The 13,782-nt window shown below is 35.5% G+C and overlaps 2 protein-coding genes across 5 annotated transcripts; one reads left to right on the top strand and one right to left on the bottom strand.

The window, feature by feature from the left end:
- The first annotated feature begins 741 nt into the window (after positions 1–741).
- Positions 742–4,298, top strand: LOC110617193 (SNF1-related protein kinase regulatory subunit gamma-1). 2 transcript variants are annotated; one of them, XM_021759825.2, is made up of 6 exons: positions 742–1,275; positions 1,424–1,596; positions 2,023–2,193; positions 2,300–2,575; positions 2,954–3,117; positions 3,757–4,298. In XM_021759825.2, the coding sequence occupies exons 1-6, from the start codon at positions 1,074–1,076 to the stop codon at positions 4,052–4,054; spliced, it is 1,284 nt and encodes a 427-aa protein (XP_021615517.1). In that variant the 5' UTR covers positions 742–1,073; the 3' UTR covers positions 4,055–4,298. The 2 variants fall into 2 exon arrangements, with proteins under 2 accessions (XP_021615517.1, XP_043813479.1); XM_043957544.1 differs by lacking the exon at positions 2,023–2,193.
- Positions 4,299–9,071: 4,773 nt separating this feature from the next.
- Positions 9,072–13,201, bottom strand: LOC110617233 (exocyst complex component EXO70B1). Of its 3 annotated transcripts, none has more exons than XM_021759893.2 (2): positions 10,888–13,201; positions 9,072–9,466 (listed from the first exon to the last, which is right to left on the bottom strand). In XM_021759893.2, exon 1 carries the CDS (start codon positions 12,835–12,837, stop codon positions 10,909–10,911), a length of 1,929 nt encoding a protein of 642 aa, XP_021615585.1. In that variant the 5' UTR covers positions 12,838–13,201; the 3' UTR covers positions 9,072–9,466; positions 10,888–10,908. The 3 variants fall into 3 exon arrangements, with proteins under 3 accessions (XP_021615585.1, XP_021615584.1, XP_021615586.1); XM_021759892.2 differs by having other exon boundaries at positions 9,072–9,536; XM_021759894.2 differs by lacking the exon at positions 9,072–9,466 and adding an exon at positions 9,856–10,091.
- Between the last annotated feature and the right edge of the window lie 581 nt (positions 13,202–13,782).

Consider the following 13,782-nt stretch of genomic DNA (forward strand, 5'->3'; position numbering starts at 1 on the left):
ATCACAACCAATCAGGTTTTTGACAATTTTTGGCGATTTAATCGCTCCTTTCGAGACATACCCTATGAGTGATCACCACATTAATTTTCATTAGACTGAAATTAAGATTAAAAAAATAAAATTTGAGAGTCCCTGTTATATACAATAAACAAACAAATAAGAAGATAAGAAAAAAATTGTAGATATTAACCCTCTTATTTGATTTTGATCATTCAAAAAAGAAAAATCAATAAATAAAACAAAAAAATCCAAAATCACCATCGGAGGTGGGAAGAGGAAGCATCCACATTTCGTGCCCGAGAAAATGAAGACATTCCCATTACCCATCGGGGTAGGAAAAAGATCGATGAACGACAGAAGATATGAAGACTTGGAAATCTAGGGAGACATTTTACCTTATTTTAATATAAATAAAAAAGAAAACATATAAAAAGCTGCAATTATTTATTTTAATCCATAAAGGGATACGAATCTGATCCAAAACAATAAAAAACCACTTAGATGAGCAATCAATGCTGTTTAATATTGGGCCGCTGTCTCAAAGATTTTTATATTAATGATGGCCCACAGCCCAAACAACCCCGGTAACGCACACAAAATTATAATCACAGCAATCATTGGCGTCGGGGCGAGGACAAACAAATCACGACCATCCACGTTTCTGAAATTCATAAGAGGAGCATCACCAGCAAGCAAAGAGGCGCATGAAGGACGCTTCAGAGCAGTGCCGGCCATTAAGTATCGGATAAGAGTTGTCCTTCTCTCTAACTAGCAATAATAAGATAGCTATACACCGGATAAGCACAAAGACATAAAGCGGAGTGTTCGTCAATTCCTTTGACCACTCTACTCCATCATCAGCAATGCTCCCCCTTCTCTCCATACCCTATCATTACCTTCCACGTGTCCCTCGTACTGCAATTATTCCATTTGGACGGGTGTTATTCAGTGATGAAGAATGAGAAGCGCGAGATCTGTTGCACAGGAATGAAGATATCTTCTTTAGATGTTTATTTATATTTGTCAGTTACAGTCTTCAAGGCGTGCTTTTGCTAGTAAGAGAGTTGGTGAAGATGGCGACGGTGCATATGATGAGAGAGAGTCCGGTGGAGGAGACGCTGGATAGGAGTCCGAGGAGTCCAGAGGCTAAACTCGGGATGAAAGTTGAGGATTTGTGGGATGTGCAGGAGCCTCAGCTCAGTCCGACTGAGAAGCTCAATGCTTGCTTCGAGAGTATACCTGTATCTGCCTTCCCGTCTGCGAATTCCTCCCAAGGTGTTGTTTTTGCTTTTGTTGAGCTGATCAATCGCAGTAAAAATTGATCAATTTCTGTTTTGGTGGTCGCAGCTTATTGGGTTGTATCTTGTAATTTAGTTTTTTAATTTGATTGATTTTTTATTGTTGTTTCAATGAATGGCTGCAGTGGTCGAGATCAAATCAGACACGAGTCTAGCAGAGGCTGTGAAAATACTAGCGGATAACAAAATATTAAGCGCGCCGGTAGTGGATGTTGATGCGCCTGCAGATGCCTCTTGGATGGACAGATACCTCGGCGTTGTTGAGTTCGCCGGAATCGCTGTCTGGATTTTACATCAGGTTAGTGTGCCAATCAATATCTCTTTGTTTTTGTTTATGGAAGCGAATCAAATCTCTTCTGCTCTGTTTATTGCATTAGAAATTTTAGGGATTAAGTAATGAAAAGCTTGTTTATAGATTTTATTATCCACATCCACTTACCAATATAGGAAATGAAGGGCCTTTATGTTTTTAAATCCTTTGCAGGCAGCTTGAATTAGTATGAAATAATTTGTTTGTTATTTTGCATAAACGTACCTTCGATTTTCTTCATGCTATTGATGCCAAGGAGCGGTATCATTATGATTGTACTCTAGTAATAATAGAGATATTTGAGATTTCAAATTCTATTGCATAATAATATTTTTGTTGCCTTGCTCTTTTTTTATTAGTCCCTTTCTGGATGGATGATTGAAAAGAACTTTTTTTTTGCAATGCTTTGAGCAGTCAGAACCTTCATCTCCCAGGAGTCAGAGATCTGGAGCATCTCTTGCAGTGGCAGTTAATGGATTGACTAATGCTGCAGGGCTTGGGACCCTAGGACCTGAAGATGCTTCAGCAACTTCTGGAAACTTTTTCGAGGCTTTGACTTCTTCTGAATTCTATAAAAGCACGAAGGTTCTACTTCATGCATTATGATAACTCAAAGCTTTGTTGTTCCTGATTTATTTGCTATTTTCTGAATTCTGTGGAAACAGAAAGCTTCTAACTTTACAGCATTCAGGTTCGAGACATCTCTGGATCATTCCGGTGGGCACCATTTCTTGCTTTACAGAGATCAAACTCCTTTTTGACGATGCTCTTGTTGCTCTCAAAATACAAAATGAAGAGCGTTCCTGTGGTTGATCTGGGTGATGGGAAGATTGATAACATAATCACGCAGTCTGCTGTTATTCATATGCTAGCGGAATGTGCTGGGCTTCAATGGTTTGAGAGCTGGGGAACCAAGAAACTTTCAGAAATTGGTCTTCCCTCCATGTCCGCTGTTCATATTTGCAAGGTTGTTGGCTTTCTCAGGCGATGTGTTATTCTTCTTTCTTTGAATTGGAGGTGATTTATGTACATGTCATCATAATGCTTTAGTAAATCTGTTAATTTTTTGACAAAACATGTAAAGTGAGTGCATTGTTCTCTGTTCTGGGTCTGCATGGTGGGGATGAGATTCATGTTGGCTGCTGGACTAATAAAGTATTTGACCTGACCATGTTGATTAGCAGAATTTGCCGCCATGGCTTTTACCCAGAGCAAGTTCTTTTCATGGTTATGGGCCCTTTGCAGCCTCGTACTGTTTACATGCTTCTATATCTTGCTTTAGTATGTCCCTCTAATGATTTAAAGGTTAATGAAGTTTTTCAAATGGATACTTTGCTTGCTTTAGGTGCATGAGGAAGAACCAGTTCTCCAAGCATTTAAACTGATGAGGAAAAAGAGAATTGGAGCAATACCTGTTGTTGGAAGTGACGGTCAAAAGCCAGTGGGCAATATAAGTCTAAGAGATGTTCAGTTCCTGTTAACTGCACCTGAGATCTACCATGATTATAGGTTTGGAACTTTGGTTTCCATCAGCTTTGTGCTTAGTTTCATATTCTATTATAAAATGTTTCATTTTGATAGTTAAATGTCTTAACAATTATGGAATATACCCATTCATATTGGTCCTCAATATTTATGAGTTTCTTGTCAATAATAATGGTGGGTACTTGGAACCAATTTGAATATTTGAATTTGATACATACAATCTCCGTAAGCAATGTGACAGTTTTGTTGTGTAAAAAAAGGGTCGACTCTTATAGTTGACCATTACAAGTGTAATGATCCTTAAGTCTGTTTGTTAAGTTACATGCCCCCTCACATGAGGTTATATCTCAAATTCCGTTCCGATTGTAGTGTTTGTAGTCTTTAAGTATTTGAATGCTTAAGGAATCCAGAACTTGACAAATGGAGGCTGAATGGAAATTTTCTAAGGGGGAGGGACTATGGCATGGTGGGGGATTGCCATGGAAATCGTGAGAGGCAACAGCTTTGTGCCTTTACGTGGTGATTAATAGAAGTACTACGAATACACTTGGTTCCTGTTTTTTGTGGTGATTGTATTATGGTGGTATTTATTTCATAGGATCTTACTTTAGCACTAAACCAATCTTTCACAAATCTCAGTGGATTGTTGTGACATTGTGACAGGTCTATAACTGCAAAGAACTTTTTGACGGCAGTTAGGAGTTACTTGAAGAAGCATCATGAAACCTCACCGATGGTGAATGGCTTGATCACGTGCACGAAAGACCACACCATCAAAGAATTGATTCTGCAACTTGATTCCAAGAAAATTCATCGAGTATATGTGGTGGATGATGCTGGTAATCTGGAAGGAGTGATCACACTGAGAGACATCATCTCAAGGCTTGTACATGAGCCTCCAGGCTACTTTGGTGATTTCTTTGACGGAGTGCTGCCTTTGCCTCAAAACAGCAGAGTTTAAGGGGGTGTCATTATTTATGGTCGGGTAATTTCCGTAATAATTGACCACTTCAAGATGGTATCTGCTAATCATCTTTGGATTGTTTGATAGCAAGAAAATGTAGTGAATGTAACATAGTTGGGTTCTCATGTAATTAGTTTCTTCTTCTTCTGTGAGGTTTCATTTTGCGTGCATCTTGATGTATCAACAAACTGAATGTGACCACTTCGGGCTGAAATCAAATCAAATAAGTAGGACTTCTCCATCTTGTTCAGTTGTTCTTGTGGTCCTACGTTCCAAACACAGAGTTGGCACTGAAAGGTGTGGTTTCTGTTCCTAAAGAGTTGTGCACAAGTCACTGTTTTTATATTTGAGAAGAAAAAAGAAGAAAAACTGTTACTGTTACGTCTTGTTATTATGAGAAACAGTATTGAAATATTTCTTGGAAGAATCCGCAGTTGGAGGAGGAAGAGCATGCGTTTAAGAGTTGGACTTTCAGAAAGATCGACATGGCTGGTTCCAAAAATAAGGTTACACTATTCATGGTTAGGAGTTGGGATTTTCAATCTGTCATGTCGTTAATGACCCATAGCAACAAGAATCTCTTGGCTCAGCTGGAGTCGTAAGCTGCTACTCCTGATGGGAACCGTAGAAATGTAGGCTGATCGTTGCCTTGTGGCAACTCAAGTATTGTTTCTTTGTTTTCCTGTAACTAGGGCATCTCCAAAGACCAAAGTTTAGGATAAGGTACATAACTTTGGAAGATCTTCGAGTACTTAAAGTTGGATTCTTCAAAGGTACTAACCTTTCCTACGCTGCTTGCATGGCCAGAGATGCTCGGCTTGCCTAAATAGCCAATCAAAACTTCTGTTTGACATCGTACACACGGACGTTGTTTTAATTCCAAGAAACAAGACGAGGTTAAGACAATTTCCCTCATTTCAAGCAAGGTCGGGAAATTCTTAATGGTGAATACTACAGCATGTTGATGTTGGGGGTAACAAACATCCACGGTTATTCCAATGTTAAAAATCTAGCTTCCTGGTGCTTCAGACAAAAGCAAATGGCCAGTTTCTGCTTGGCAAAGTAGCTTAGTTCCTGTGGAAGCCGAAAATGCTGATTTGGTATTTTGTCCTACATATTGGTGGTGTATGGCTTTGTTTTTTCTTTGATTTTTCTTTTCTTAAATCATTTAGAAAATGTTCAAAGCCAGTAGACCGAACCTGGAACCGTAATGTCGGTCAACGGTTCTTGAAATTGGTTTGGACGGTTTTGATTTTTCTCTCCAACTCGTTCGTTCTTTTTTTATCCGAAATCTAACTCTTTAGTAATACAACTGAATATTTCAATTCTATCCAACTACAGAAATTTGGACAACAAAAGAATCGTATTTTGTTTAAAGAAGTGGAAAAAAAATAATAAATCATGTTTCCCTATAATTCCCATCGTTTTTCAACTCCAAAGTACTTTAAAATCAATAGTCGTATATGATTTATCTTTGTAATTAAAAATAAATAAATAAATTTGTTTCTCTTCTTCTTAGATTCATTTTCATTCAATTTTTCCCCACATTGTAATTATATCATATACATATGTTAAAATTTGAATTTAGTAATATAATTCATTCAATTTTCTAATTCAGTATTTAATAAATATATTTCTCTTCCCTCTAATAAAAAAAAAATGCATATTAACATTGATATGAAATACACAAAATTTATTTTTAATTTTAAAAATAAAAAAAGCTTGTTCAGCCTGGAAATTAAACCAAACTATCTATTGATATCCCAAAAGTGGACTTTTTACAAAATTAGGGTCGGGACTATTTTTATTTTCGAATTTGGGGTTGAGAAAATTTTATTTGCGATTTTGGGGTTTGACTGCCACGTGGCAGCCGAAAAGGACGCCTGGCGCCTCTTTGACAGTCGCCAGAGCCTGGCGCCACTTTAAGTGGCGCCAGGCTCTTTTTTTTTTTTTTTTTAAATGTCTGGCGCCATTTTAAATTGTTATTATTTTTTTTAATTATTAATATATTATAATAAAATATTTATATTATATTATTTTTTTATTTATATTATATTTTTATAATAATAAATATTTTTTATAATTTTAATATATTAATATTTAAAAAATTTTATTATTAATATTTAAATAAAAAATTACTGAAATTATATTTCAAAATTATAAAATTGATATTATATTGCGATTAGATGGATAAATTTTTTTATTATTTTAATATATTAATACAGTAATTCTGTAATTAAATAGTATCAATATTTTTATATACGTTTAATGTTATTTTATAATTTTACAAAATACTAAGACTAGTTATAAATAATTATTATATTTTAGAAAAATATTTTCAATATGTAATAATATTATAAAAATATTTAGAATTATAATATTATACTGCTATTAAATCTGTATAAAATAGCTTTATTGAATTAATTACTTAATTTAGTTATTTTTTATTTTTAATAAATTATAAATAATTCGTATAAAATATTTAAAATTATTATATTATTTTATTTAATAAATTATAAATAATCAAGTGATCGTATATAATATTTAATTATTATTTTTTATTAATTATTTAAATTATATTATTGTTTATAATTATAAAAATAAATAAATAAATATTAATATTTAAAATTATAAAAATTAAATTTACTTTTTATTAACTGCTATTTAGAATTATAAAATATTATTATAGGCTATTTAAATGTTGCATGCGATCACCTTATTGTTTATAATTTATCAAATATAATAAATTTAATTAATTTACTTTGAATTAGATTAATTAATTATTTTTTTAATAAATTATAAATAACTCTTAATTAATTTTTTAATAAATTATAAATAACTCAATTCTCGTATAATATCTAATAGTAAGATAATATAATAATTATTTATAACTACAATAATTATTTATAACTACGCTTAGTATTTTATAAAGTTATAAAATAACATTAACCGTATACAAAATATTTGTACTATTTAATTACAAAATTAATGTATTAATATATTAAAATAATAAAAAAATTTCTCACTTTATACGATATGATTGAATTATTTTTATACATCTCATCGCAACATAATATCAATTTTATAATTCTGAAATATAATTCCAGTAATTTTTTATTTAAATATTAATAATAAAATTTTTTAATATTAATATATTAAAATTATAAAAAATATTTATTATTATAAAAATATAATATAAATAAAAAAAATTAATATAATATAAATATTTTATTATAATATATTAATAATTAAAAATAATAATAAAAATAATTAAAAAAAAAAAACAATTGTCTGGCGCCCTTTAAGTGGCGCCAGACATTTAAAAAAAAAAAAAAAGAGCCTGGCGCCACTTAAAGTGGCGCCAGGCTCTAGCGCCTGTTAAAGAGGCGTCAGGCGTCCTTTTCGGCTGCCACGTGGCAGTCAAACCCCAAAATCACAAATAAAATTTTTTCAACCCCAAATTCGAAAATAAAAATAGCCCCGACCCTAATTTTGCAAAAAGCCCCCCAAACGTAGTTAAAATTGACATTATTAAGAAACAAACTCAATTCGTCAGGACCCAGCCGCCACAACGAAACCACCTACGTGGCCCCAGCCATTGTCCGATGTGAACCCAAAAATAACCTAATGCCAAGGTAATATCCTGGGACCAAGGACAGAGATCATCATAAATCAAGAAGCAAGGGGCCAATCAAGCGTGAAAACGACACCTCCATGAGACAGATAAACAGAAGCCATACTTATCCAGGTCTCTAGTTCATTTTAATTGATGAAGTGAGTATACAATGACAGCGAACCACCACAGTCGTCACTATAATGGCGGAACAGAGCCTCACGTTCAGGACAACAATTGATTGGATGCAACTTATCTGGCCGGATTGATATTGAAAAAAGCACGACCCACAGCTGATCCTTTTTAATTGGTCACTCTCACTCTCACTCTCACTCTCACTCTCACTCTCACTTCTCAGGCTTTCAGTGCCGGACATGGCACGTTCTTTGATCACGTTTATAAGCAGGCATGACGGGCATATGTTCCAGTTGCTCAGGAACATAGTGTCCCTGCCCCCATCTGGTAAGAGACAAAATCCAATCAATCTGCCCCCCTAAAATTATTGAATGGGGACTCCACATCTCATGCTAATACTTGCATATATTTACAGATGGGTAGTAGTGTCATGGATGAGTTTAGCTAAAAAGCGAAACACACTGTTCTCCACTGCTGGTGTCAAAATGATCTATGTACCATCTATTCTCTCATGTAAGAGAAAATGGTACTTCTTCAAAGTAAGAGAACTTGAATAATGTAAAGTTCTTTTCTAGACTCTTGAAAAAAATCCCGCAAGCCAGGTTTTCTCGAGTTGAGAAGAATTCTTCACACCACGAACATTAATTCAGACAAAAGAGGAGATTAATAATACGCTTACTTGCCAAGGGAAACATTCCCTCTTGCCATAAAATCTCCGTAAAATCTAAATTAAGAGTTCCATTTCATCTGAATATAAGAGGTGCATGGACTGACAAGAGGGTCCATCAAAACTTTCGTTACTTTCACGGGAACATTGGGAGTAAACCCCCACAGACAATGAGCTCAACGTTCTTTCATAATCACAGCCATTTTGTAATCCTCACTAGGTTATATTAACTGAACTGCACAGTAAGAGATTTATTTCTTTCTTTAGTAATGTCTTGGATTCATTAGACATATAGTAAACCGTCCACATGATTAATATCATCTCAATGCACCGAGACTTCAGCTCTGCTCACCACATGTGAATATTACTTGCAACTGAATATCAACAAACAATCCAATTTGAATTAGGATACAGATTTCCAACAACACTACCTGCCTGTAAGCCATACATTCTAATCAATTTCCAGGTTGACAAGTATTTCACTTATTTGGGTATTAACGAAACCGAAAAGCAGATATTCTTGTACAAAATAGAAGCAAGTTTACGTGTCTGCTCCCCATATTTGTTAAGGCCATAAAATGATGCGAATAGGCAGCTTCTGAGAATCTTTAAAATTTATAAATAGTTTCAAGATGAAGCAAACAATTGCACATGCTCATAAATGAATGGACAATGGAATGTCCGCAAATTTCTGACCTTTGACCACCCCCCTCCCCCCTCCAAAATTAAAAAAAAAAAAAAAAAAAAACCTTCAGGAACTGCATAAAATTTAAATCAATAGTTTCAAAAGCAAGCAATAATATACAGAGTCCCACAAATGAATGAGTAATTGAATGCATGCAAATTTCTGATCCTCGCCCTCCAAAAGTCTTTTCAACATTGATTATATGCTCCTCTTAAGAGGTAACGTGCTGTCAAAACCCATGTTCAGCTGAAGAGCAGTAGTAGCTCCTCATCACTTGTCACTCTCCAAAAAAGAAGTTCCAAAACCTGGCTTTGCTCCCATTCAATGTTGACCAAGAAATGTTTTGCAGACATATCACTAGTCAGTCTCAAGTGTGGAACTGTTAACATCAACCACCAGTGTTTACAAAACATGAAGAATAAGCAGCTCTAACTTCCCACAGTTAACCCAAAATTTCCAGCAATCACTAGTTTATATGCCCAAATAAAAGTCCAGTTTCAGTAAATGGAAGTACATGATTTGCTTGTCATTTGTGTGAATTTGATACACTCAACATAGGCTTTATTTGGTAAACCTTTTTATTTTATCTTTTTCTTCGAATAATATAATAGTAAAATGGAAAAAAAAGAGCATGCTCATAAAAAATAACATATATATCATCAAGGAGCTAAAAATAAATAAAATATAGAAAGAAATTAAGAATGATAACCAGTGAAGAAAAGCAATGATGCCTATTTAGTTTGCACAATATGAATGCACTGTGGCTTAGCCACAAAAAAATACGGAAAGGTGTTACAATAGCAATAATCAAGCTTAGACAGCACCGGTAGTACAAAATAACATATAAGATCCATTGTGTCAAATAGTAAAAAATTCAAACTCCAGGAAGGGTATTTGCCTTTTCATTTGTCAATCAGCAATCACTCACCTCTATCTGGAGTAAATGACAGATTGTTACAAAATTAATGACTTTGTCACTTAAGAAAATATAACAAAATTATTAATAGATGCCTAGACTCATCACTGATTTGAAGCTTTATCACGTCATGAACCAACATTTTATTACCTAATTAAAAATATCCTTTATTCAACTTTTCTTTTGGTTAGGGAGAGCAGGGGGGAGTTCATCCTGTCTGACCAACATGATAGACAGATACAATTTCTTCCATCTTGGATAGTAAAATAGATACACTAATTGTGAGATGTTGGCTTATTCCTAATAATCAAAGTGGCAAGCATTCACGATAAGAAGCTAAATATTAAGAGACCACTATCCAAATGCTTTATGAGTCTCTGTTCTAACACAAAGGACCATTTAGAAAGAGTAAATATTTCTTAGTTTGCTTCTTGACATCAGCAGAGGCCTTATGGGAATTTAGATACTGGAAGAAAGAAACATTGCAATGTCCAAGTAAAACATTGAAATATGCCACCCTAAGAAAATAGTCCAGGAGATTTGGAAAAGCACAGTGACATATACTTCAAAGCTGATGGTGAGTCATGACAATAGAATACATGAACCGGGAAAATTCCTAATTAGAAAAAGTATGGTCTATAATACATGTACAGAGCTTAATATAATATATATTATATATAAAAGGAGCACTGTTTACTATCGCAGAGACCTGTATTTAAAACATTAACAACAGCCAAATACAACGCATAGCATTCAGATACATTAAATAGATGAACACTGTTCCTTCTAGTCTTTGATGAGAACACATGCTTACCTGTTACAGGAGTACTGTATCCTATGAACTTTTTCTTCTCATGTGGTGAAGAACAAGAGGTGTCCCTTCAAACAAATCCGGTAAGTAATTCTCTAAATCCTCTGCTGTATACTTTATATATTTCCCAGCATGCCTTCCACTCTCTAGCTGACTCCCAAACCTTCCCAAAAATGCTCGGTAAGCTGGTATAACTTTTTCAGATATAGATATTCGAAGCTCTTCGCGAAGCTGAGGATCTGGAACCTTCCAACCTGTCTGAATTCTATATATTTCCTCAAAGCAAGCATTGAAATTCTTGAACCTGTCCTTCAGAGCAACTTTGGAGGCATTACTGGAGCTCCCACCAATCCCTTCATCCTTCAAACAAAGCAAGGCCTTAGTCCAAGCAGCCCTAAGATAAGCCGTAGCATATTGGCGTATCTGGCCCCGGCGTTTGCGAACCCACTGATCTCCCACAAGCTTGATAAGTTCTGAGTCCTTGACCTTCTGCACTATATACAGGATATTATTCATTAAAAATATATACTGCATAGCACCATCCTCATAAAGTCTTGATTTCTCCTCAAGGTTCGACTCCAGAGTTGATAATAAACCCAGCAATCTCCTTGCTATAGGAGTTGTAGTGCTCTCTACATCATCATTTTGCAAATCATCAGATTCATCCTCATCATTCTCTAGAAGGGAATTCAATGTACCGCTGTAATCCACCACCAACTTCACGTAATTCATCACATAACGAGTAAGAGGATGAATCTCTCCATTAAGCATAGGCTTCTTGGAAGTCTCGCTCCGGACAGCATTCTCAAATTCTGCAAAAGTCCCTTTTGCAGCATCTGCCAATCCAGCAAGCACTCCCTTTGCCTCACTACACACCAACTCATCTGTAACCATCGACTGCAAATCTGGGAAAACAACTTCCAATGCGTCATACATGTCCAAAATCCTAAACAGCTTCTCGGAGGACTTCCTCGCAATTGACACTGCCTCCCCAAAATTTAACAACTGCATCACACACCCCTTTGCAGTCTCATTAAAACAAATCTCCTTAGCCGAATCAGACCCGTTGAATATATAATCACAAAGCCTCTTCTCTCCAGCCAAAAGAACCCTGATTCCAATCTTAACAGCCTGTATCCATTTCTTCATCTTCTCATCCAAAGTTTTCCAGTCAATTTTCTGCACCTCTTCTATACTCAGTTTCTCAACTCCCAAAATCACCAAACACTCATCCAAAGCATCTCTGCGAACATTACTATAAACTTGAACGCATTCCTTTTCGTAGCCTGATCGAATCATCCGCTCTGCAATCACTTTGAGGTCCTCCACGGCCTCACTATTTATCAAATCCACACACACATCATCACCCAAACTCCCTCCTCGCTCATGAAAACACGTTCTCTCATTATCAACCTCTCCGAAACTCTCAAAATCTTCATCGATTTCCCCTTCATTGGATACAAAGGAGAGCGAAACTCGCCTAATAGATCCATACAATCGCTCAGCATCAAGAGGAACAGTGTTCCTTATCAAGAGATGACGAAACTCTTCCTCAAGCCTCGACATAGCAACCTGGACGGCGGTCTCGGCCCGGTCGATGATCTCGTTATCAGACCGGATAGACAAATCATCCAACAAGTCGAGAATTTCGTCAACGGCAGTCAGATATTCAGCAGCTTCTTCTGGTGCTTCATCCCATGCTGGAGCAGAGTGGCGGGAGGAATCCCAACGGAAAATAACCTTCTCGGCGACATCCAATCTTGTCTGCGAATTAGATTCCTCTTTGATCAGATCGGTAATATTGGATAAGCGATTATCAAAGCTGGAGAAGATAAGAAGCATATCCTCTCTGACGTTCTTGGGCGTGTTGAGGCTCTTGACGATCTGCTGCGCCGTGGCCAAAACCCGATCGTCGGCACCGCCGCCGAGACTGGTGGTGGTAGTGGTGGCCATTTCCTTCTGGTTATCAATTTTTAGGGTTTAGGGGCTACGCGAGATGGGGAATTGGGAGGGAGATTTTGGGGATCGGGATTGGAATGGATTAGAGAAATTTTCAGAGTGGCGATGGTGGCGTTAGGGTCATTTCCCTTTCAGTTCGCCTATTCTTTAATTTCCTGGATTGCGATAAGACAAGAGAAGTAGAAAAGAAAAGTAAAGTAAGGAAGTGTTTGGCCGGTCAATGGTGTGAAGTGCAGAGGGAGAGGGAGAGGGAGAGGGAGAGGAACAGAGGGAGAAGGGAGAGCTGAAGACAGAGGGAATGAGAAACTAAATAACAAAGTCTTACGTAAAAATGAAGGCTATGGCATAAAGACGATAATGCTAATTGCTAAGGAAGACTCGGTTTCGTTTTGGATGGTCTACAATGTATTTTCTTAGCTTCTTCCTATCCCTCCCTCCTTACTTTTTGGGCTTTAGGGTTTAGGCCCATTTGCACCTCATTAATCAAATCAATTATAATTATACTCTTTTTTATTTTAAAAAATATTAAAAATTACATTTTTATTCTTTTGTTATGAGATTATAAAATTTTAATTTATTAAATTTTTACGAACATTATACTTCTTATTGATAAAATAAATATAATTAATTATAATATAATATGAATGGAAAAATTAAAAGTAGTCTGCCACCATTAAATAAATTATTTAGGCATATATAAAAATCCCTAAATTGAAAGGTAGATTAAAGAAAAAAAAATCCATTTTCAAGAGAAAATTTAATGCAAGTATATGTTGCATTAATATACGTGAAAGCAAAATTTTAAGATATCAAATGCTTTTCTTTTTTTTTTTTTAAAAAAAAAACACCGCGTTAAATGAATGGGATGATGGGAAAATTGACCTAGTCTATGGGGGGCAAGTACAGGAAGGTGCATGACTTTGGTCTCCAATTTGTGGC

Source organism: Manihot esculenta, chromosome 6 (assembly GCF_001659605.2).
Source record: "Manihot esculenta cultivar AM560-2 chromosome 6, M.esculenta_v8, whole genome shotgun sequence".
In the NCBI taxonomy this organism is placed as follows: Eukaryota; Viridiplantae; Streptophyta; class Magnoliopsida; order Malpighiales; family Euphorbiaceae; genus Manihot; species Manihot esculenta.